The 22789-nt window shown below is 45.0% G+C and overlaps 2 protein-coding genes across 3 annotated transcripts; both read left to right on the top strand.

Moving 5' to 3' along the window:
- The first annotated feature begins 356 nt into the window (after positions 1 to 356).
- Positions 357 to 12919, top strand: LOC127314576 (uncharacterized). Of its 2 annotated transcripts, none has more exons than XM_051345071.2 (11): positions 357 to 581; positions 1137 to 1380; positions 1545 to 1719; positions 1811 to 1969; positions 2365 to 2461; positions 2662 to 2732; positions 3399 to 3450; positions 3885 to 3933; positions 4021 to 4158; positions 12300 to 12419; positions 12506 to 12919. In XM_051345071.2, exons 2-11 carry the CDS (start codon positions 1181 to 1183, stop codon positions 12633 to 12635), a joined length of 1191 nt encoding a protein of 396 aa, XP_051201031.1. In that variant the 5' UTR covers positions 357 to 581; positions 1137 to 1180; the 3' UTR covers positions 12636 to 12919. The 2 variants fall into 2 exon arrangements, with proteins under 2 accessions (XP_051201031.1, XP_051201032.1); XM_051345072.2 differs by having other exon boundaries at positions 357 to 620.
- Positions 12920 to 15707: 2788 nt separating this feature from the next.
- On the top strand, positions 15708 to 22262 carry LOC127314577 (probable gamma-aminobutyrate transaminase 3, mitochondrial). The gene is made up of 19 exons (XM_051345073.2): positions 15708 to 15863; positions 16377 to 16504; positions 16614 to 16698; positions 16831 to 16903; positions 17806 to 17903; positions 18093 to 18185; positions 18644 to 18717; positions 19091 to 19129; positions 19288 to 19376; positions 19452 to 19528; positions 19617 to 19691; positions 20328 to 20375; positions 20450 to 20533; positions 20638 to 20725; positions 20804 to 20882; positions 20970 to 21060; positions 21149 to 21227; positions 21676 to 21791; positions 21867 to 22262. The coding sequence occupies exons 1-19, from the start codon at positions 15816 to 15818 to the stop codon at positions 21939 to 21941; spliced, it is 1539 nt and encodes a 512-aa protein (XP_051201033.1). The 5' UTR covers positions 15708 to 15815; the 3' UTR covers positions 21942 to 22262.
- Positions 22263 to 22789: the final 527 nt, after the last annotated feature.

Below are 22789 nucleotides of genomic sequence, written 5' to 3'. Positions count from 1 at the left end.
CATAGACGTAAATGCACTCGCTGCTAGAAAATATATTTTATAATATTAAAAAAATCTGAAAAATAAATTCTAGGTGTACATCCGAATATTCTACGTTCGCACACAAAAAATTGAGAAAAAATGACATTTTGTATGACTTGTGTATTTTTCGTTTTGGGTGCTCTTAGCCTCTTAGGTAACTTCTCACGAGATTTTTTTATACAGCCCACAAAAAAGGTCCCTTTCTCAAAAAAAAAAAATTTCGTGTACGAACATATTCGGAGGTACACCCAGGAATTTTTATTTTTAAATTTATTTTAAAATACATTAAAAATGCATAGTATTTGCAACATCTCCAATCTCGGCCCCTCGTCTTTTCTTGTTTGGGTTCTTCTTCCTTTCCCTATTCGTCTCTTCCCCTCGCGGCGGCGTCGTCACCTATCCCTTGAACACGCCCCCAGGCCCCCTTTCCACCGCAGACCGCAACACTCCTCCTGGAAGCAATCCTTCTCCCATACTCGTCGCCGTGGTCGCTCTCCTCTGCTCCAATTGACCAGCGGAGACTGGAGATCCATCCGGAGCTGCATTCATTTCTTTTGCTGGTGACGAACCCTAACCCGCCTGGATTGTTTCCAGTTCTGGTATTCTTTGCTTTGGTCAATCTAATCCGATTCCTCTATGGTATCTTGCGGATTTGCTTGCTTCGTGCCGCAGCACTGATAAGAGTTTATTTTCCAATATGTTTGGGGTTTAACTAAACCCCCATTCACCGCGCTAGGGCAAATTCGCAACTGGTTATCAGCTTTAGCTTCGACTATTTAATGTTAAAATGGGTTCCTCCCTAGCACATGTTGAAGATTAATCTATGATTTGTGTATCCAAGTTCTTGGCTGCAGGCCCTTGGCTTAAACTAGGGATAAGTGGATAGGACCTAGCGAATTTTGAAAACAATATGTTGGGGATAATTTGGCAAACTAGGCATTTTTTTGTTGATTTTTTGTAACACGGGATTGAAAGGCTTGATGAAAGAGTTTGTATGACTAAACTCTGATAAGCGAGAACATCTCTTTTAAGTGTTAAAATCAGAAGCAAAGTCGGAACTGTAGCAGAAATAAAGGAGAGTGCGGCTTGAGTCTAACAGGGCAATATACCTTCAGGTTGTGCAAGACAGTTAAGTGAGGTGAAGGTTCCCAAGGGCAGGATGCGGTTCGCGGTGAAAAAAATGTGCGCTGGTGGGGCGAAGGCTCGTGCAGGGTTGCTTCAGATTGGAAGCAGCAGTGTCGAGACGCCAGCGCTGCTTTTGTCAACACGCAAGGGGTTGCCGGCGTTTATGTCCTGTGACCTCCTTTCCTCTCTTCCCCTTCCCGACTCCCTCCTCCTCAATGTCTGCCCAACCCACTTGTAAGCCCCTACCCCTTCAGTTTTATTCTGTGCTGACCATGCATTCTGTTTGATAGCATGTCACCAAAGAGCTATAACCTCTATCCTGGGCTAGGACAGTCCCTTTCGTCTGAGTTTTTTTTTTGACTAAATATGTTTGTCCACCTTTATTTTTGTTTCACCAGTATAGAGGGCCCTCCATCAAAAACATTATCAAATATTGGTGGTTTGCATCGTATGCTGGGCCTGCCTGATCATATCCTCGTAGCTACAGCTGGTGAGCCTATCGAAAGTTTACCATCAAGTGAAGCCAGCAATAAGTTTGGTGCCTCTTTTGAAACACCATCAGGCCGTAAACTGGTTGGTAGTTGTAGCCCTTTCATTTTCAATTTCACGCATGCATATATTGGTATTTGCATCTGAATTCTATTTCCTTCTGCATTTTAATCAGGTGAAACCATCAGATTATATGGAGCTGATTTCTAGCATGAAACCTGATTTGTGGGCAAGCTTGGCAGATGAGGTTCCAGCCTGGGTTAATGAGAAACGAAATAAAACATCTGTTGACCGAACATTGCGCTGGCTTGATGCATGTATTGCTTTGGACGCGGTATGATGCATTGATGTTGAGGTTTTCCGTTGTGAACCCTTTTTGGAAATAATTATATGTTTCTTTTGCTATTTTTCTTTTGCGATGTGTTTGTTTTGCTATTGGCTTGTTTACAATTTCCTTTTAAATTCTCTGTAGCAGAGCTAAAGATAAACCAATGCCTGAGTGATACTATTTAATTTTAAAGATTAGCTGGCCCGTGTGACACTTCACTGCACTAGTAGTTGCCTATGTTGCAAGCTTCTCAACAGAAAAACTGTGAAATAACATTGTGATTTTTTCTCTTGTAATGTTGCTTTAGGACCCATGTGCTAGTTTTTGCTTTATATTGATGGAAATATTTGGTCTTATACAGTTTTTCAATATTGATTTTATTATTTGTGCCTCGATGTCAGGCTGTTGGAGCAAACGGTTTAGGCGTAGTTGTCGGGGGATCCAGTATCGAACAACGAAAACTATGTGCCACTGAAGTGTCAAAGAGGAATGTATCAGGTTATTCATTTATGAACCATTACAGCTAACCTCCAGTAGTTTTACTGCATATTTACTCATTACCTAGAGCAAGGATTGAGCCTAACATTTCCTCAACTTTCCACTTTCTTAGGAAATGATTTAATGGTTAGTTACTTATTTACTTCAAAAAGCCCATGCATGCTGCTTCTATTGATGTTTTCTGACAAAGTTTGATACAGGCTTTTGGATTGGAGGGTTTGGCCTTGGAGAGAGCGTTGAAGAACGTTGCAATTTGCTTAATGCAGTAACAGTAAGAACTGAGTTCATTATCTATAAATTGATAGTGCAAGGATGGTTAGGTAAAATGCTCTAATGGCATTGGCTACTTGTCGAGTCATACTTATAAAAGTTATTAAAAGTCTATGTGTAAAGTTATATTCATCAACTGTACATGGTCTTTGTCCAAAGTTGCTTCCCTGTTACCTCTTCTGCATTTGCTAATTGCTTAAGAGTAAAATTAATTCCTTCTGTTATAATTGCACTTTTAACAATAGAAAACATGTTTCAGATGGAAACCTGCAAAATTGAAGACAAGCGGACTTTAAAACTAATCATGCCTTTCAAATAGGAACAAACTAAGCTTCTTTAGCTGGCTTCTTTAATTCTAACTCTTCATCACATTGGCAACATGCCATGTTAACCATTCTTGGATTGACCTTGCTAAAAAAAGTCTGAAAACTGTTGATGCATGGTAGATGGCTGTTTTAAGAGGTCTGATTTCTTAAAGTTGTGTTGAATGGTTACATCATTCTCATCATGTTATAGTACCATGAACACTTCAAGCAAGAATTTACATTGTTCTAGCATAATGCCCCTATGGCCTCACCTCCTATATCCTTTGGTTGTGGTTACGAACTCAAGCTGTTGTGCGTACTTTTCAGAAATATACTTTAGTGTTCATTTGTTTTTTTTCCAGGATTGCTTGCCATCGGAGAAACCTCGGATTGTATCTAGGCTTGGTCTTCCAGGTGCATGTGATGCATCTTTTTTCTTCTTTTGAATGGCCTGTGATATACCTTTTGATGTGTTACTTTATTGAAGTTGATATCCCATGGCTCTTATCTAGAGATCATTGGTTTATATTGGCTTCTCTATTTAACGGGGTCATGTCCGAAAGTTTTGCTTCCTTTTTAGTCTCACCCATAATGTGTTATTACATTCTAGTCTTACCGTGACATCATCACAATCCCGTAAGCTAGAGGCCACAGCTGATAAAATTATCCAAATTTATATAGCCTATAATAATAGTAATGGAGGTTATTTTGTAGTAGATTGATGTATAGTTTTCCAATTTAATAAGCTTCTCTTGCCCTTTTGGGTTTTCGTTTGTATTGGAGCACTATTGTTACACTTTTTTGTTTATTACCACCGTGACACTTTCAGTACTTTCTATGTCTTCCAGAGGAGGTCCTTGAGGGTGTGGCCTCTGGCATCGACCTTTTTGACTCCACGTATGCACATTCATCTTGTCCTACATCATTTTTAGTTCCATTTGCTTGGTGGTAAGATTGTTCTTTTGCATACCTCTGAAATGGCAGGTACATTTACCAACTTACGATGGGTGGTTTTGCATTGATCTTCCCTGTTGACATGGTTGAAAGAGAGATGCAGAATGGTGTAGTCGACAGTAGTGCTGGAGATTCTACAAAGATTAACCTGCGTGCAACAACATATCGGTAGGTGACATTTTATATGGAAATAGCATCTTCATGTGACATTGAAGTTTTTTTGAACTTCTGTTGATGGTTGTTAACTAGCATATATAGGCAACACTATGTTTTAAAAGGTAGATGTGAATTTACTTGTATGTATATGCAGTACTTACAAACTTTAAATTTAGAAGGAAATAATCTAGGTTATATGTTGGGACATAAATTTCTGTTGTTCACAACTTTAAATGGCTATTGTTCTGATGTGTGGACAAAATTCTCTCGGTTTGTTTTTCTTAAACATAAGGCCATAGGCCCGGCTTTATATATATAAAGCCACACGGCAACCACAATATCCGAATAGCATACAAGCAGGTTCCTGAACTCAACACATGTCACAACTCAAGTCCGCACATCAAGAGATAACAGGATACAAGAGGCCAACACACACACACACGGCACCACAGAGTTCGTGTAGATAGCTGGCTTCATCTGTCTTGTGCTCGCGTCGTCGTCTGGAGCCTCCTAACCCCTTCCATCACCACGTCCAAAGTCGCCCGGTCCCTCTGTCTGACCAGAGCCCTCCAGCGCTGCATATACGAGTGCATGTGGAAGAAAACATCAGCGGGGTTGTTGATAAGCTTTCCTTCCATAGCTAGTTTGTTCCTAATATTCCAAAGCGCCCAACACTGGGCCGCGAAGGTGAACCAAGCTAGCCTACGTAAGGACCCCGAAAGACTCTGGACTAAAGCAATGAACTGCCCAGCCCCTGCTGGGTTCCAGTTACACTGCAGGAGCTCCCTCGCTCCCGCCCATGCCAGTTTGGCAAGTTGGCATGAGAAAAAGATATGGTTACAATCCTCCTCTTCCCCACAGAAGGCGCACGCCCCGGTCGTCGGGCCATTTCTCCTAGCAACCTGCATCCCAGACGGTAGCCGGCTCCTGATGAGCTGCCACAGGAAAACTCTAATCCTTGGCGGAACCCTCGTCTTCCAGACCTCTCTAAAGTGCGTCACAACCGCCCCTTGCGAAAGGCGCCCGTAGATGGACCTGGTGGAGAAACACCCGAAGGGCTCGAGGGCCCAAGACACCTCGTCCTCCCCAGCCGAGAAAGGGTGGAGGTCGAAAATCCTACATAGGTTCTCCCATTCCACGACCTCCGCGGTGCCGAAGGTCCTCCGAAACCTGATGTGCCACCCATTGGCATCCCTCACTCCCGCAACTGTGGCAAAGTGGTTGTCACAGCATTGAAAGAGGCGGGGAAACAGTAACCTCAGGGGACCCTTCCCCGTCCACCAATCGAGCCAGAAGTACGTGCGTCTCCCATCCGCAACCTTGTGCCTCGCTCCCAGCTTAAAATACCATTTGATCTCCTGTATGGCATTCCAAAACTAGGATCCCTTCGTTGGCACAAGTGGGGAGAAGATATCATTCCCCCAGGTACTTGGCTCGAATCAGGTCTGCCCAAAGACCCTCCGCTCCCTGGTAGAGCTTCCAAATCCACTTCAACATCAGCGAAATGTTCATCAATTTCGTGTTGAGGATTCCCAATCCTCCCAACTCCTTGGGCTTGCACACCGTCGCCCAGTCGACCATATGGTACTTCCTCTTGTTCCCGGCTCCCTCCCAGAAGAAGCGGGCTCTGGACTTATTCATTTCCCCATGTGTCGCCTCGTGGAGAAGGTAGATCCCCATGGCGAACATCGGAAGGCTCGACAGACAGGAGTTAGTCAGCTCGAGCCTCCCAGCCGAAGACAGAAATAGCCCCTGCCATGGGTCAACCCTATGACCCACTCTCTCCGTCAGGAAGTACCAGTCTGCAACAGATAAAGTCTTGTCCGAGACCGGAAGGCCTAGGTAGGACATTGGCAGGTTCCCGAGGTTGCAATTAAGCAAGTCGGCAATCCTGCGCCGCTCCGCATCGTCAACCCCTGTGACGATCACCTCACTTTTTGTGAAGTTGATCTTGAGACCCGACATGTTCTCGAAGCAAAGTAAGAGAAGCTTCAGGTTCGCAATCCCAATATCAGAAGGCTCAATCATGATCATCGTGTCGTCAGCGTATTGGAGGTGAGTGATTCCCCCTGGAATGAGGTGGGACACAACCCCCTATATGTGCCCGCTCTCCTTGGCCCTGGTGAGGATAGCTGCCAGGGCATCCACCATGAAGTCAAAGAGAATGGGGGACAAGGGGTCCCCCTGTCGTACCCCCCGTGCGTTCCGGAAATATTGACCAACCTCACCATTGATGTTGATCGCCGTCTGTCCACCCGAGACAAGTTGCATTAACCTGTGAACCATCCCAGCTGAGAAGCCCTTCCTCAACAGGACTTCACGGAGGAACTCCCAGTTCACTCGGTCATAAGCCTTCTCGAAATCCAGCTTAAGCAGCAGGCCCTTGAGCTTTTTAACACGTAGCTCATGAGCAATCTCATGCACTGCCAGCACCCCCTCGTGCAAGCACCGCCCTCTGATGAAGGCCGTCTGACTTCTGTCAATCGTCCTATGAGCAATCGGGGTCAATCTAGTCGCATATGCTTTAGCTACAAATTTAAATATCACGTTAATGAGCGCAATAGGCCTGTAGTGTTTAATCTCATCCGCCCCTCTAATCTTTGGAATTAAAGAGATGATACCATAGTTAAGGCGCGGAATGTCTACTCTCCCTAGAGCAAAATCATTCAAGATGTTGAGGATGGGTCCCTTAAGGCTCTCCCAGAACCTCTTAAAGAACATCACCGGGAGCCCGTCCGGTCCAGGTGCCGAGTCTGGTTTCATCTCAGCAAGCACCTCGTCCAGCTCCGCAGGCGTGAAAGTAAGTAGCAGATCCTCATTCTCCCCTTGAGAAACCTGCTCCTCCGCCGGCCAAAGGTCCGGGCCTAAGGAGAAAACTTTCTCCTCCCCCACCGACCCCATGAGCCCCTGGTAGAAGCCGTAAATGTGGTCCACCAGGTCCTGTTGTACGGAGATTTCCCCGTCTCCCGTAATTAAGCGGGGGATCATGCATTTCTGGCGCCTACCGTTCGCGAATGCATGAAAGTAGGCCGTGCACGCGTCTCCCTCGAGCGTCCACCTCACGCGACTCCTCTGTTTCCAATACTCCTCCTCAAGGCTGTCCGATGCAATGATCTGATCCTCCAAGTTGTATCGGAGAGCCCATCCCTCCTCATCCAGCCCGTCGGCATCCGCCTTCGCATCTAACTCCTGGATCCGCTTAACCAAGTTTTCGCGGAACACCCGGCGCTCTCTCCCTAGATTGGCCCCCAACCCTGAGCCCTCGAGCAATATGCTGCCACAGATCAATACTTGACCTCTGATCCCCTGCAGCCAAGATGGCAGTCAATCTTGCCCCGTACCAGCTCCCCAAAGCCTGGTACCCCGAACCACCACGTATGAAAGAAGAAGCGTGGGGAACGCACTAGCCCTCTCTCCCCGTTGTCCAATATCAAAGGGAGGGCTAGTGCGTTCCCCACGCTTCTTCTTTCAGACGTGGTGGTTAGTCCACGTGAAACGAGCCCCCGCCCGACAGATTTCCCTCAAGGATAAGCGAGCCAGGACGTCGTTAAAACGGCGCACCCGTGGCCAATTGACCGCCCCATTACTCTTATCCTCCGCCCTGCGGACGAGGTTGAAATCTCCTGCAACCACAATTGGTAACAGGCAGTTGGCCACCTCCGTCTCGAGTTCACCCAGAAACTCAGACGTCCGCGAGTGGTCAGCTGGGCCGTACACCAGCATGAAACGCCATTTAAGGTTGTTGTTCCGCTGTAGAATGTCAGCGCTGATAAAGAAGGAGCCCTTCCTCCAGAACCCAACTTCAAAGAATTCGTCCCTGAATCCTAGCAGGAGCCCTCCCGAGTGCCCCGTAGCCGGCACCCAATTCCAGTTGAATTGGCCACCGTGTTCTAACCAACGCAGTTCTTGTGCTGAAAAGTCCTGTTTGATAGTCTCCTGCAATCCAATAATGTCAACCTGATCCGTCTTGAAGGTGTCCTTCAGCTGGGTCCGCCGCCCCGGCGCCCCCCAGCTTCGGATGTTTTGTATTAGGAACCTCATGTAGTTCCCCGGCGCTTGCTCGAGCCCTTCCTGACCGTGAGCGAGGACTTCTTCCTCCTCCGCTTGGGAGCCTGAGTGGTGCGACCCTTTGCCTCACCCAAGCCCGGCTCCACCCTCGCCGTCGAGTGCATCCCCCGCACCCGGTCACCTTCCTCTCCCTCAGAGGCATCATCCCCTGCCCCTCTCTCCCCGAGAGGTAGCCCCGTCCCAGGGTCGGGATCTTGACCTTCGAGCGCTCCCTGCCGCTCAAGCTCCTCGGCCGCGAGGCTGGATTCCGCCATCTTGCGGGCCTCCGTCTCCAGCCGCAACCTTCGTGCTGTGGCCGCAAGCGCCGCCTGGATGCGCTCTTTGGCCCGCACAATGGTCAAAGCCTCCCCCGGGCTCCCCAAAGTCGGCGAAAAAACTATACAGCCGTCCTTGACAACGGAAGAGAGATGAGAATCGGGAAGGATGTCCAAGATAGCGAAATCCGTACCTTTGTCGACGTCCTTGGTGTTGGTGACCGACTCCAGGTTCTTGTCCGCCGCAAGCTGTTGCGCCTTTTCCAGCATCGTCGAGGCCCCCGCCCCCTTCCCGTGCCTTGTACTCTTGCGCACGGTCGCGGCCGGCTTGCTCGACGTCCTCCGTGCGTAGGGGATCGCCGCTGACCGTGGGCCTCGCGCCACCGAAGTCGCCTCCCGCGTCTCCCGCAGCAAGTCCTTGACCACCTCCTGACCCGCGCCCTCGCCTCCCTCCGCCACATCCATGCCCAGCACCGCCACCTGCTCCGCCGTGCTGCTAGAAGCCACCTCCCGCCTCGCCACATTAGCCGGTGGGCCCATTGGTTCTGGGCTGTCCACCGACCAGGATGAGAGGGGGTCCGTCACCGTGGAGATCGAAGAGCCCTCCAAGCCCACCCGGCCTGTCTCCGCCCCCACCAGCACCCCCTGCTGTACCTCCGGCCCACAGGACAGAAGGAGGGGAAGGAGAAGTGCTTCGCTGCTCCCATCAAGTTTGACCCGTATTGGTCCAGCGTCAGGCCATCCGTCACCGTCCCCTTCCCAAGCGGGGGTGCGGACTGTGAGCACTGGCCCACCTCCGTCGCCCCAACGTGGCTCTTGCCGGAGGCGGCCACCGTCTTCGACTTTCCCTTCTCCGTCTCCACCTCCTTCGCCTTCTCAATATCCTTGTTCTTGCTACGCCTAGGCTTGTTCCATTCATTTTCTGTGGAGAAACCGTCGGACTCCTCATCGTCCTCATCCTGGCGTGTCGGCGGCTTGGGCAGCCCCCCTGAGCCCCCAGCGCCTCCACGCGGTGGAGTCTCCGTCTGAACCCCCACCGTGAACCCTTCCCCATTCACGAACACTTGGACCGATCCCTTGATCCTCTCCGGGAACCGACAGTGAAACCGCATGCGAATCGGCTCCGTGTCTCTTTTCTTGAGCGACAACTCATCGACCTCAAAAGGCCTTCCAACCATAACAAACGCAGCCATGAGCCTCTCCTTTGTCATCAGATCCTCCGGTACCCCAGTCAAGCGAACCCACGTCGACGGTAACAGCACACTCGGTTTTGGTGCCAGAAATGCCTCACGGATCGCGGTATCCGTCTTGCTCAACGGGAGGTAAAGCTTGCCACTACCCGTGCTCAGCCGAAGTGTCTCACGGGAGGGGAAAACCACGAAGAATTCCACCTCCGAAAGCTTGCGCACTTGCCAATCCCAAAGCTCATCCACGAGGTGCTTGAGCTCATCAGACAGCATCTCCTCCGACAGCGGCTTCCCCTTGGAGCTAATGATCGCCGCAAACACCTCCCCCGGTGCGCTCCCCTTAAGCGGCTTCACATCAATGTTGTAGAACCCGCCCCCAGTGATCGCGTGGCCCATGGACTGCAGCCGCAGCGTCTTCCCTCTCGACGGACAGTTTGCCGAAGTGTGTCCCTCAGCGCTACAGATCACACAAAGAGGCTCGAAGGTGCACTCCGACTGGAAATGTCCCTCGCGGCCGCACTTGAAGCACTCCCCTCCGACCGGCGTTCCACCCTTGGAAGCGCTGGCCTTGCTCTTCCCTTTCACTGCGGGCAGCTGCGCACCCCCGGCCGCGCCCTGCGCCTTCTTGAAAGGCTTGGACTTGTTGTTGTTATACTGACGAGGAGCGCCAGCGTCGCCGCGGTCTCCCTGACCCGCATACGCCACACGGTCGCTCGGGCCCCTGCCCCTCTGTGCCTCCTGCTGGCGCTGCCATTGCTCCTCATCCCGCCGCTGCGCAGCCTCCCGGCGTTGCTGCTCTTCCCACCACGGCGGCGGCGGGCCCCAATCGTCCCTGCCGCGCCCCTGGTACCGGTCGTCTGCACCCTGGAAGCGGTAATCCCCGCCCTGGCGGCCGCTCCCCTCAAACCTGCCTCCATCATCGTTCCTCCCGCCGCCGCCGCGACCCGCGCCGGAGCCGCGGCCCTCGCCGAAGTCGCTGCCATCCGATCTCCACTGGCCCGCCTCCCCCTCCAGCCTCCTCTTCCGCCCCTCCTCGTACCCCCTATCCATCACCGCCGCTGCGAAGGAGCGCGAGAGAGGTGGTGGTGGTGCGATTTTGCGGAGCAGGCGGTGTGGCGGCGCGCGTGGGTCGTTAAGTCTTTGCCTCACCTCACTCGCACGAGCAGGAAACCTTAGAGATGGAACTGAGCAATTCTTCGGTAGCCAAAGCCACCTAAAGCGGCTCGCCACCTGTTGGATGGGCCTCGTCACGCTCTGCGGATCCGGCGCCACTGCCAACTGGGCCGAGCACGGGCCAACGGCCTGGGAAATAGCCAACCAAGAGCCCTCCTCAGTCTCCGTCCCAAAACCCTCCGGGGTGCTGCACAGGCCTTCCCCTGCTGGGCCAGACGGCCCAGGGCCCAGCCCCCCGGTGCAGCAGGCCGCGGCCCCCGAGCCACAAGCCGAAACCCCATCTTCCTCGTTCAGCCGCAGCCTTGGCGGCGCCGACACCAGGGTTCCCGGCGAATCCGGCAGCACCACCAACGCCCGCGCCGCAACCGACTTGTCCCCCGCCGGCGCCGACACCGGGGAGCGGTCCGCTCCTTCCAGTGCCCCTGCACCTCGAGGTCTCCGCCCACCTGAATCCCCCAGGCGACGGAAACGCGGCGCCGCCCGCGGCCGGACCCAGGAGCCCCTTCCTCCGGGAGCAAACGCCGTCCGCCTCCCAAGCCTCAGCGCCCCGCCCAGCTCCTCTGCACGTTGGACAAAGCCGTCCAGCCTCAGCTCCGACGGCCGGTTGTGCCGCGAGCGCACCACCTCCGCATCTCCGCCTCCTCAGATCCTGACTCCGGTGAGTCGGCCCCGTCCGCCTCCTCCAGGACCCAGAAGCGACCCCGGCAGCTCCCCGCTCCCGTGGTCAAGGGAGACCGCGGCGCCCCCATCCCGGCGCTCCGCTCCTCCCCGCCGCCACCGCCCGCGCGGTCGGAATTTCAAAATCGCCTCCAAATCGCCCGAATCGCCAGAGCTCTCTGTACGGACTTACCCGTTCAGTCGCCCCCCTCCCAATAGTATAGTCAGCCTTCTCTCGGTTTGTTGCTCAATGGATGTCTACATACACTGTGCATATGACTAATGTCTGCACATTTAGCCTATGGGTATGAGGAAATATATAATCCTTATATCCATTACAATTACTTTACTCTTCCAAAAAAAAATTAAAATACATTTTTTATAAGTATCTTAAACATCCAGAAAAGTTATATCATATACATTTTCTGTTGAATTTCTTGGGTGACTGTCCAGTTTTCCACGGTTAAGAGGTCTAGTAGTGATCCTTGTGAACACAAAACAAATGCAGAGATCTTGTTAAATCTTTGAGTTAGTTGGATTTCACTTGAAAAGTAGAAGCTCAGACAAAGTTCATAAAACCCCTATACATGTAAATACTAATGTCTACTGGTTTTTGTAATACATTCTCTACAAATTGCAACGAGGTGTGAACTATTATCGATGTGCCCTGAAGTGAAAAAAGAAGAAGAAAAAAAGCAGGGACATTCATCCCGATTAAAGTTATCATTACTTTACATATATTGAAGAAATTATACTAAATATTGAATATATTGATTTTTTAAGTGACTCGGATTTTTTGGGTACATTCCTTCAGGAAAGACACGTCACGGATAGTTGATAGCTGTACCTGCTTCACATGTCAGAATCACACCCGTGCTTACCTCAATCATTTGCTCAATGTCCATGAGATGTTGGCTCAGATTCTACTGGAGATGTAAGCCAAGTCAAAATCCAGCCATGCATTTCCATCAAGCGATGAGATATCCTAAGTGAATGACATATTTTTTACCAATTTTGCAGACATAACACCCATCACTATCTTCGTTTTTTCCGGTCAATACGAGAGGCCATCAAAGATGGAGAGTTTGATCTCTTCTGGAAGCAGTTTGTTGAAAATAGACGCTCCCAGATTGCTGCTGCTGTGTTGTAGATCTTATCCGTACATGATCTGTCGAACTGCGGTTTGCTGCTTCAACAATTTTAAGGTGCATGACTAACAAAACGAGGAAAAATGCTCAAGGGAGGCTTACCATGAAATTTTGCTATGCATGTGAACTATTAAGCACAGTTCATTTCTCTGAAAAACGGAAAGAAGAGATGGCTATATTGTATTCAGTGGTTGGATGTGGGGTCAAATTTTCTTGGTGTATAAGAATGACACATGAATGGACATTATCCAGACATGAGATGGAATGAATGTCGTTTGTTGATAAACCTATCTACCTACTAAGTTTTCTTGTGTATGGCGCTAGCCTGAATTCTTATGTTAACTTAATGTTTGACCTTTGGTGTGCACTAATTTTGTGTCAAAATACCTGAATGTATGTGTACCGCCATGGGTAAAGATCATGTCACCCCCAGCACACCAGGCCAGTGGCAATGCCAAGGGGATAGTTCTTTCTATCACCAGCAGGATATAATCAGGAAATTGCTCGCTTGCAGTATGGCTAACAGTTAACAGGTTCAGTCGATTCAAAGGTCTGGAACGCCCTTTTGGTCCTGAATATGGGGTGCCTGCTGGTTCATTTCGTTTAGTAGAGAAATTAACCTCGTTCTTTGCGTCAGAACACAGAAAGACATTTGATACAGAATTACAGCTCTGACGCAAAGATTAAGCTAGTTGCTGAACTAGAAAAATTCGACGAGCCATATGAAACTACTTTGTATCAAATGTTTGACTGTGTAATTCCACGAGCCAGCTTAGGAAAGAGCAGTACTCTCTCCGTTTCAAATAAGTTGTCGTAGGTTTGCTCCGATTTGGTCTAGATACATGTGAAACGAGTTGTCGCAGGTTTGCTCAAATTTTAGTGTTCAGATTTGCGTATTTGAAAAAAAGATATGTGGACAACTAATTTGGAACGGGAGGTGGTAATTAACATTACAGTAAAAACTGTTACATGCTGTGATTTCTACCGGGTTTTCGCATTTACAGAGCGGTAGGTAGGTCGAGGAGACCCCAGCGACATCTTTGCAGTGATAAAATTTCTTTGGCAGATTCCACCAGTGGCAGTAGATTCGAATCTGAAATGGTCCAAAAGGAGATGCAGCTTGCATCAGTGTCTAGGCACTACAGAGTTGTTAGCGTGAGCCACTTGTTCATCCCCCCCCCCCCCCCCTAAACTTACGCTTTCCTATGCTCAATGACGAATCTCAAATAATTGGATATTCTTTATAAAGGAAAATGATGTGGCGTCCACTAAGGAAGGGGCTAAAAACTGTATTGGTGCCATTTCCTTTTCTTGAGGGCAATTAGAAAGCTTAAGAAGAAGTTTTAGACAACGTGAAATAACGATTCTTGTGTTGATTTTTGTTGTTGTTTATGTGGTGTTGCTATCGCCAACAGGAGCTTGACGTCTACGTGTGGTGTATCCTCAGACAACGTGAAGTGGACATTCTGGGTGGGTTCCATGGATGATAAATGGTGACCGACCACACAACGTCCAGTAACCTGGGGCGAAGCTGACACTCACAAGCTTTCACTAAACCCTTTGCAAATAACTATGTGTTACTTCCTAAAAAAAACTATGTGTAACGATCTCCCCCTCCACCCCATAATACTCCCTCCAACCCATAAAATATGTCTTAACTTTATCTAGCCTAAATATGTTCAAATCTAGACAAGACATCTTTCATGGAACATGTGAACTATAAAATACTATCGTAACCAATATAACCTTATATTGCGAAAACCCCCAGCAGCACCCAAGCTTCCGTGATCCCTATAATTCAATTTTTTTCAAAAACACATTTCTAGTATTCCAAAAATTATCAAAATATGGTAGTGTGAGAGTACATTTCAGAGACATGCTAAATATTTTGGGAGAAAATAAATTTTTTGGGGGCCACACAAAAAAGACAAATTTCTGACAGGTTTCTTTGTTATGTACCCCTATATGCATGCGGAAATTTATCTTTTTTCTATAGCTCAAAATAGAACGAAATTTCTACTGAAACTTCGCACAAAAGTGTTCAATACATGTATATGTATTCATGGAATAATTTTTTTTGATTTTCTGATACAAAAAAGTGCATTTTATAAAAAATAAAAAAATAGGATTCACTGGTGCTCGGGGGCACCAAATCTGTGTCAGCAGTTTATATTAGTGACAGCTGTTCATGATTCGTAACATAGGTGAACCCATCGCTCTATTTTGCTTGCTTCACCCTTGGCATCAATACTTAGGTTTGTTATTGTAAGCCTCCTATGAGCTTGTGAATGCTCGAGCTCTCTGCTCACTACACTTATATAAGATGATGGGATAGTTCGGCGGCATAGTAATTCTTTTCAAGTTGTGCTCGGATGCGGTTTAACAGAAAATACAAAATGTAATACTCTCTCCGTTTAGGATTATAAAGCCCGTATGTACTTTAAGAAAAATTTGGCCATCAATTTGATCAACGATATATAAGTGATACACTACAAAAATCATATATTTGGATTCAGGTTTAAATAAAGTTTTTGATGTAACAAATGATGCGACATATAAATCATATTTCATTGATCAAGTTTATCATTTTCTTATATTAAGTGAAAATGTCAAAATGCGGATGCTTTTGCGCTTGAGTATCTTTTTCAGCGTTTAGATGCATTTCGTGCGTGCAACTAGATTTGCGCTGAATATTGCAAGTGCATATCACCATTGAAATCTTTAGACCCATTTGAAATGGATTGGTTCGGCTTGGAATCGCCCATCTAAAGGCTGATAAATTATACGCCCTCTGTGCCGAATTAGTTGTTGCAGATTCGTGTAGATGTGCATGTATCTAGACGTGTTTTAGTGTATAGATGTATCTAGACGTGTTTCACATACAAATCAAAATAAACTTGTGAAATCTAATACATGAAACAGAGAGAGTATGTAATTATATTAATAAAATATTTTCACCTGTCACAACATACGCTTAACGTGTCTATTTTAGCCAAACACGAGCACATCCGTGATCCGTGAGCATTTTCCAGGTGGATGTACCAAAATGCCTTGATTGCCGTTCCGCTCATCCAGGGGCTTATAAATTCCATTTACCCCCACGACATCCGTTTTCTCATTCCTCTTGTCGCTTCCTTCCTTCCGAGTCCCCGTGGAGTGAAGGTGGACGGAATCCCGGCGAGATGATGATTGCGCGCAGCCGCCTCCTCAGATCCAACGCCGCCTCGAAGGTGACTGACCGTCATAGCTCTTCCATCTCCTCCTGTTCAATCCGTACCGCGAAATAGGCATTCGCGTCAGTTCTTATCACCCAGAAATGCGAGAAGTTGGGCGTTTTTTCATGAATTTTCCGGTCTGGTTGGTGATTGTTTTTCCTGGTTTATTGGATGCGTAAGTGGAGTGGTATGATGGATTAAGATTTGATCGACTCTGGAGCAGCAGCAATAGAACAGTTCATCTGAACTTTGTTTGTGTTCTTCAGTTCCCAAGTTTGTAGATTTATGAGACCTGATCGTTGTGTGATCAGCAGATGGATCCGCTTTCCATCTGGTTTTACAAAAATAAATCTCTTCGTGCGCATACATGTACTAGAAATTTGTATTGTTCTGTTCTTAAGATTGGAATTCCTTCATTTGGTTTATTAGGGTCGATGACAGGGGCGTTACACAGCTCGACACTGAACACGTGCAGTAATTTTTAACCAAGATAAGACACCTGATTTCTTCTTCCCTCTCACCATGCAGGCTGAAAGTTTAGTAAAATATGTAGCTAGTGCTGGAAAGTTGGATGGGCTGCATAGGTTTTCAGAGGCACCACCCAGGTACTTCAGTTCTGAACCGTTTCTTCAGGCTGAACCGACAGAAGAAATCGGGTAAGTAGAAACATTGTGTCACTATATTATGCACTAGGATGCTTATAATCTTTACATGTATTAGTTATGGTGTGTATTTTCTACCTCTGATGCTGCAACGTTTTGCCAGGTTTAAGGGGCATGGCATGCTGGCTCCGTTCACAGCAGGATGGCAGAGCACTGATGTGAATCCCCTGGTTATCGACAGATCTGAGGTTCTGGGACACGGCATTGCTTTACCTCTCCTGTAGAAATAACTTATTGTAAAATAATGCTAAGAATGTCCAGTAGTTGATATAATTCAGTGGTTGTAAGTTTTACCTTACACTATGCAACTCATATTGCAGGGTGCTTATGTCTACGATATCAATGGGAAAAAGTATATAGATGCCCTTGCCGGATTGTGGTGTACAGCTCTAGGTACGTGGAGGGATTCCCTTACAGTTTTCCTTCAAAAACAATTCTACACTTCAGGCTTCTAGTCATTTCAATGCTAAGAGCTTGTACATGTATATTAGTAATTACTCCCTCCGTTCCTGTGAATAAGATCTATTTGATTATTTCCAAAGTCAAGCTAAATAAACTTTGACCAAAGTTATAGAAAATATCATTGACAACTATAATATTATATAGATGTCATATGAAAATACATTTCATGGTGTATCTAACGATACTGATTTTATATTGTGCATGTTAATACTTTAATCTAAAAACTTGGTCAAACATCACGCAGTTTGACTTTACAAAAAATATAAGCCTTATTCATTGGAGCAGAGGTAGTAGCAGTTAATGTAGGTGTTGCCTACTGAACACTGGATTAGCCATAGGTAAACAAAGTTACACGCGAAACTGAATCACTTCATACTTTGGAAAAAAAAACCTGACCCTACTGACTAATCACACTTCTTATAAGGACTGCATATTCCTACCTAAAGTTTCTATGTTTCAAATTAGTTCAAATGAAAAAAAAAAGACTACTCACTTTTTCTGTTGAAGCATTAGTTTTAGATCTAGATGCTGCCGTTGCACTCTTTTCCTGTTTCGCCTGCTTGGAAGGAAAAAAGACAACCGCAAATTTCTAGGAGTTCTACAGCAAAGTGGCTGTTCATTTCTAGTTTCTAATATGTATCATACATCTACGTAAGGTTTTCTTGCAGTTATCATAAATGAGGAAAACGTATATTTGTGTGTAGTACAGCTTGTGGTCTGATTGAATTAATTAAAAATTTCCTACTGGTACATTATGCTGATTGTTTTTTTATTTTGTTTTCTAAGCATATGTTTGTATTGTTTCTTTAGCATACTATTTGCATTGTTTTCAGGTGGTAACGAACCTCGACTAGTCAAAGCTGCTACAGAGCAATTAAACAAATTACCCTTCTATCATTCCTTCTGGAACCGTACTACCAAACCCTCATTGGTACATACGTTGATCTTTCAGTATCCTCCTTAAGACAATTGTTAAATGGTAGAGTATGTATTTTGTTGATGATATCCTGTTTGCCATGCTGTCTGTATCATTTGAACTTTCACCGTCTTCCACTAGAAAGGGACAAACTGAAGAAATTGGTTCAGGGAAATTGATATTAATGTGTGTTGCTAAATTCAGGATCTTGCGAATGAAATTCTCAAGATGTTCACTGCTAGGGAAATGGGAAAGGTATTCTTCGCAAATAGCGGTTCAGAAGCAAATGACTCTCAGGTACAATTATTACTTAATCAAATTGGCATCAGTTGGAGTTTATGATACTCATAAATTAAACACTGTTCTTATCTGTCCATTGTGCTCAAGCTTGAATAGTCAAAACAATACGCATAGTGCCACCTCCTATAAAAAAACGGCCATTGAATTAAAGACTATGCTTTTGGTCTTCATTTACTGAAACATTGACACTGTGATGGAAGTGAATTTTATATTTGTTCAGATTCATCATGTTTTCTAGCAATACTTAGTTTCTCCCTTGTCTTTTATCTGTGATATTTAAATTATAAAGTTCACATTGCCTGAGTAGTATTTGTATTCTGGAGTAGTAAGAAATTAGTTTATTACTTCACTGAAGCATGGCCTGTTATTACCAAATCTTGCTTTGTCCCGTTGATGAATGTTTACGATTACTATTTAGCTCCATTCTTCCAGTCCTGATCGCCTGATATTTACAGGTGAAATTAGTGTGGTATTATAACAATGCACTTGGGAGGCCAAAGAAGAAGAAATTTATTGCACGCTCAAAATCGTAACGTTCCTTTTCTTTTTCTTCACTACATTTATATACCTAAATCTATTAGGTACACTCCAATTTCATTTTGTCTTGTATATTCTTTGTTCAATTTCATTTTTTCTTTTATATTCTTTGTTCATTATACAGACACTATCATGAATTGCAGGCAGCTAAAGTGTTTCACTTCTCAAAAAACAACATGTGCTTTTTTTTTTTTTTTTTTTGTAATAATTTTGCATCAGAACTAGTGAAAAATTGAGCAGTCCAAGAGCTGCATTGTAATGATATTTCACCAGGGAACACGTATCCTCCAAGCATTCACATTAATGTTACTGATTTAAGGTGTTTAATTTCATATTAACCAGACTTTGATTATATATTCGTGCAGATACCATGGTTCAACATTAATAGCAGCTAGTCTATCGGGGTGAGCTAACGTTCCTGCATAACAATAATAGTATTTCTTTTCTAAATCATTCAGTTTGTGCAATAAACTTATGAAAGGTGTTTTATTGCCCACAGTTGACATGCTCCTTATGTTCTTTGTACGTTTGCAATAATTTATATTTGCTTCTTTATAAATAGACTTCCTGCTCTTCACCAAAAGTTTGATCTACCGGCACCATTTGTTCTGCACACGGACTGCCCTCATTACTGGCGCTTCCATCTTCCTGGTACCCATACGTCAGTTCTTTTTGTACACTCACGTTAGAATATAATGTTTACTAAAATTGATTTTTTTAATGTAGATGAAACAGAAGAAGAATTTTCAACTAGACTTGCCAATAATCTGGAGAGTCTTATCATCAAAGAAGGACCCGAAACAGTAAGTTTATTTTTTTGTACACATGAAGGATCATATGCTAGATGTTGGTACACTGTTCCTGAAGTAACCCCTCCCCTTTTATTTTCAGATTGCTGCCTTCATTGCTGAACCTGTGATGGGTGCTGGTGGGGTCATCCTCCCTCCAAAGAGTTATTTTGAGAAGGTGCATTAAGAACTTGATCCTAGAACCCCCATAACTTTCTTCTAGTTGGTAATTCTAAAACAAATACGATTCACCTTCGAAGGGTGTTTGGTAAACATATATTTTTCAGTGACAATTGCAAGATATTTGAACTTATAACAATTTCATCAGATTTGGTTCCAACTTCCGTAAAATAGTTAGAATACTTAAAAATACAGTGCACTTGTTTTAAGTAAATAGTCGAAACACCCTAATTGCATCACCTCTTGCCAGCAAACCTGAAAGGAAAATTTGAACCATTCCCTGTTTATTCCTCAGTTCACATAACTATGCTCTAGGAGGTGCATATGAATGTACTTATGATGTTTTGATGGGAACTCATTCTTGTATCCCTCGAGGATTTATTTTCTTTATTTAATAAAAATAAAAATTCTGAAATGAATATAGCCCCGTTTGTTATGCGTAAGTGGCAATGTGATGTTATCCTTTTTTCTTTCATGGTTTCATAATATTTTATTCCAAAGAAATGGTCGTTGGAAAGTGCAGCTGACTGCAGCCACCAGTATTTGTACAGTTATGTAGTTCCGTATCAAATAATTTTGTTCTCCTTCATTGTGGGGCCATGTATGCTAATCTCGACTATTTTTCCTCCAACAGATTCAAGCAGTCCTCAAGAAGTATGACATCTTATTGATAGCAGATGAGGTAATTTAAGTTTATCTTGTAAAGAGAGAATCAAATACTTTATTGGTGGAAAAGTTATTTAATCATCCCTATAGGTCATTACTGCATTCGGAAGATTGGGAACCATGTTTGGATGTGATAAGTATGACATTAAACCAGATCTTGTCTCCATAGCAAAGGTGAGTTCCTGAGTTTGTTACCTCTAGATTACTTATTTGATATAGATGATAGCTTCCTTCTTTTCCTAAAAATATTGACTAATGATTTTGTTTGTTGCTGCCAGGCTCTCTCTTCTGCCTACATGCCAATTGCAGCTATTCTCGTTAGCCCAGAAATAGCAGATGTAATTCATTCGGAGAGCAACAAACTTGGTAAATATACTTCTACGGCATAAATTTCTTTTTTCTTTTGCTGCTGTTGTTACAAGAACTTGGGTTGTTTAAGTGCAGGTTCTTTTGCTCATGGCTTTACATACTCGGGGCATCCAGTTTCGTGTGCTGTTGCCATAGAAGCTCTGAAGATTTACAAGTAAACCACAATTTACCTAAAAATTCTTAACACTTCATTTATGCTTGATGTATGCATCTGATTAATCATTTTCATAATTGTTATCAGTGAGAGGAATATCACCAAAAATGTCAACGAAATTGCTCCAAGGTTCCAGGAAGGAATCAAGGCCTTCTCAGGAAGTCCGATCATCGGAGAGGTAATTATCATGTCTAGTTTCTTTTGTTTATAAATATTTAATCGTTTCTTTCCTGTTAAACACATAATATGTGTCCTCCTCTCCACAGACACGTGGCCTGGGATTGATACTTGGAACTGAATTCGTTGACAACAAGTCGCCAAATGATCCCTTCCCTGCAGAATGGGGTTCGTACCTTTCATGCTTGCATTCTTTCATTTTCAGCAGACATTGCTAGCATGGAATATTTCATTCTTCAGCCACTAAATTTTTTCTACGCTGTCCATGCTGTTAGGGGAATTATACGGTAGAGAAATTCTGTTATTTAACACAGGTCTATGTAGCTATTGAGTTTTCTGGCCATCTAGAAATATGTAATGCAATGCATTAAACTAATTTATTCTACGCTTTTCCGAAGCCAAGATACTAATTGAACTTCACCAACTATGCGACATCAGTAAACTACTTAGTGAGAAACAACAAAAGAAAACCTTAGTCGAGTGGGTCTGAAATTTAATAATGTATCCTTCAGAAGTTGGGATTTGAGAGTACTTACCAAAATAAACCATCTGAGCAGTGAAAGATACCTTAGGAAATGGCTTGAATAGCTGAGCAAATCCTGGTTGGTGTTTTCAGGAGTTGGTTCAATATTTGGTGCCGAGTGCGAGAAGCGCGGGATGCTTATCAGGGTCGCTGGGGATAGCATCATGCTGTCACCCCCGCTGATAATGACTCCTGGTGAAGTTGATGAAGTAAGATCGCACTCTTTAAAGTATGATAGATATTCTCATTTTGGTGAACTGTCCGAACTGACATGAACCTTTCAGATTGTGAGCAAATATGGTGACGCTCTGGAGGCCACAGAGGAAAGAATTGCAGAGCTCAAATCCAACAAGAACTAAACAATTTCGATTTGCTTTAAAGCATGTAGCGATGGTTGGAGATGGCGATGCCAATGTTCAGTGCACAGAGTAGCTTGGTCTTCAACAATTAGATTTCACAATAATGAGCTTGCTAAAAGCCTGAACCTTGTTCATGGTGTGCACGAAGTTAGTCGTTATTCACTCCCATGATACAAGAAGGGCGTTTGTGACTGGAGAAAGTGATCATTTGAATGGGGGAAAACGCTAAGTAGGTTGCAATATCAATTAGGAGTAGATTATTATGCTAAGATAATTAATTAGCAAACATCATTACCAAGAAAAAGGTTTTGGTTTTGGTCCGTGGCACCTTTCCACCAGATAGAAAGAACATGTAGGTCTTGTTTGGTATTAGAGATTTTGTGGGGATTAGAGAGGATAAGTAAAGGGATTGGGTGAAACCCTGCCCCCATACAATCGCCATAAAACCCTAATCCACTAGGCATGTAAGCATGTTAGTGTATTGGGTATTGGAAAAAATACAGTAAAAATTGGGGATAGTGGAGATCAAACGAGTCCAATACACTAGCATCAAACATACTTTTATGAATAAGTAAGGGTCTGGGGCTTGGTGAGGATAATCCCCACATCTACAATAGTATCAAACAAGGCCAAATCCCAAATACTCCTAACTATCCATCATAAAAGTTTGGTCAAGGGGGTCAGAAGATCGTCGTGTCCCATCTTCCTTCGTGGATATGGGCTACACCGACACATGAATTCTTCATGTACCCGTAGCCGTAGGTACATCTACTAATCTCTTTATCGATAAGTTTATTAGCTTATCTAAGTGTGATCAATGCATGTTAATGTGTTTCCTAATAACAAAA

This window comes from Lolium perenne, chromosome 7 (genome assembly GCF_019359855.2).
Source record: "Lolium perenne isolate Kyuss_39 chromosome 7, Kyuss_2.0, whole genome shotgun sequence".
In the NCBI taxonomy this organism is placed as follows: Eukaryota; Viridiplantae; Streptophyta; class Magnoliopsida; order Poales; family Poaceae; genus Lolium; species Lolium perenne.
Note: the sequence above shows the minus strand (reverse complement) of the source record. Positions and strands in the feature narration are given on the sequence as shown.

What these genes read in the sequence shown, in the direction of transcription:
- LOC127314577 (XM_051345073.2), top strand. Translation starts at nt 15,816, where the DNA reads ATGATGATTGCGCGCAGCCGCCTCCTCAGATCCAACGCCGCCTCGAAG. An exon ending in CAGAAGCAAATGACTCTCAG is followed by an intron (nt 18,186 to 18,643) that starts GTACAATTATTA and finishes TGATATTTACAG; the next exon opens with GTGAAATTAGTGTGGTATTA. An exon ending in CAAAGAGTTATTTTGAGAAG is followed by an intron (nt 19,692 to 20,327) that starts GTGCATTAAGAA and finishes TTCCTCCAACAG; the next exon opens with ATTCAAGCAGTCCTCAAGAA.
- LOC127314576 (XM_051345071.2), top strand. Translation starts at nt 1,181, where the DNA reads ATGCGGTTCGCGGTGAAAAAAATGTGCGCTGGTGGGGCGAAGGCTCGT. An exon ending in AATGTCTGCCCAACCCACTT is followed by an intron (nt 1,381 to 1,544) that starts GTAAGCCCCTAC and finishes TTGTTTCACCAG; the next exon opens with TATAGAGGGCCCTCCATCAA. An exon ending in CACCATCAGGCCGTAAACTG is followed by an intron (nt 1,720 to 1,810) that starts GTTGGTAGTTGT and finishes CATTTTAATCAG; the next exon opens with GTGAAACCATCAGATTATAT.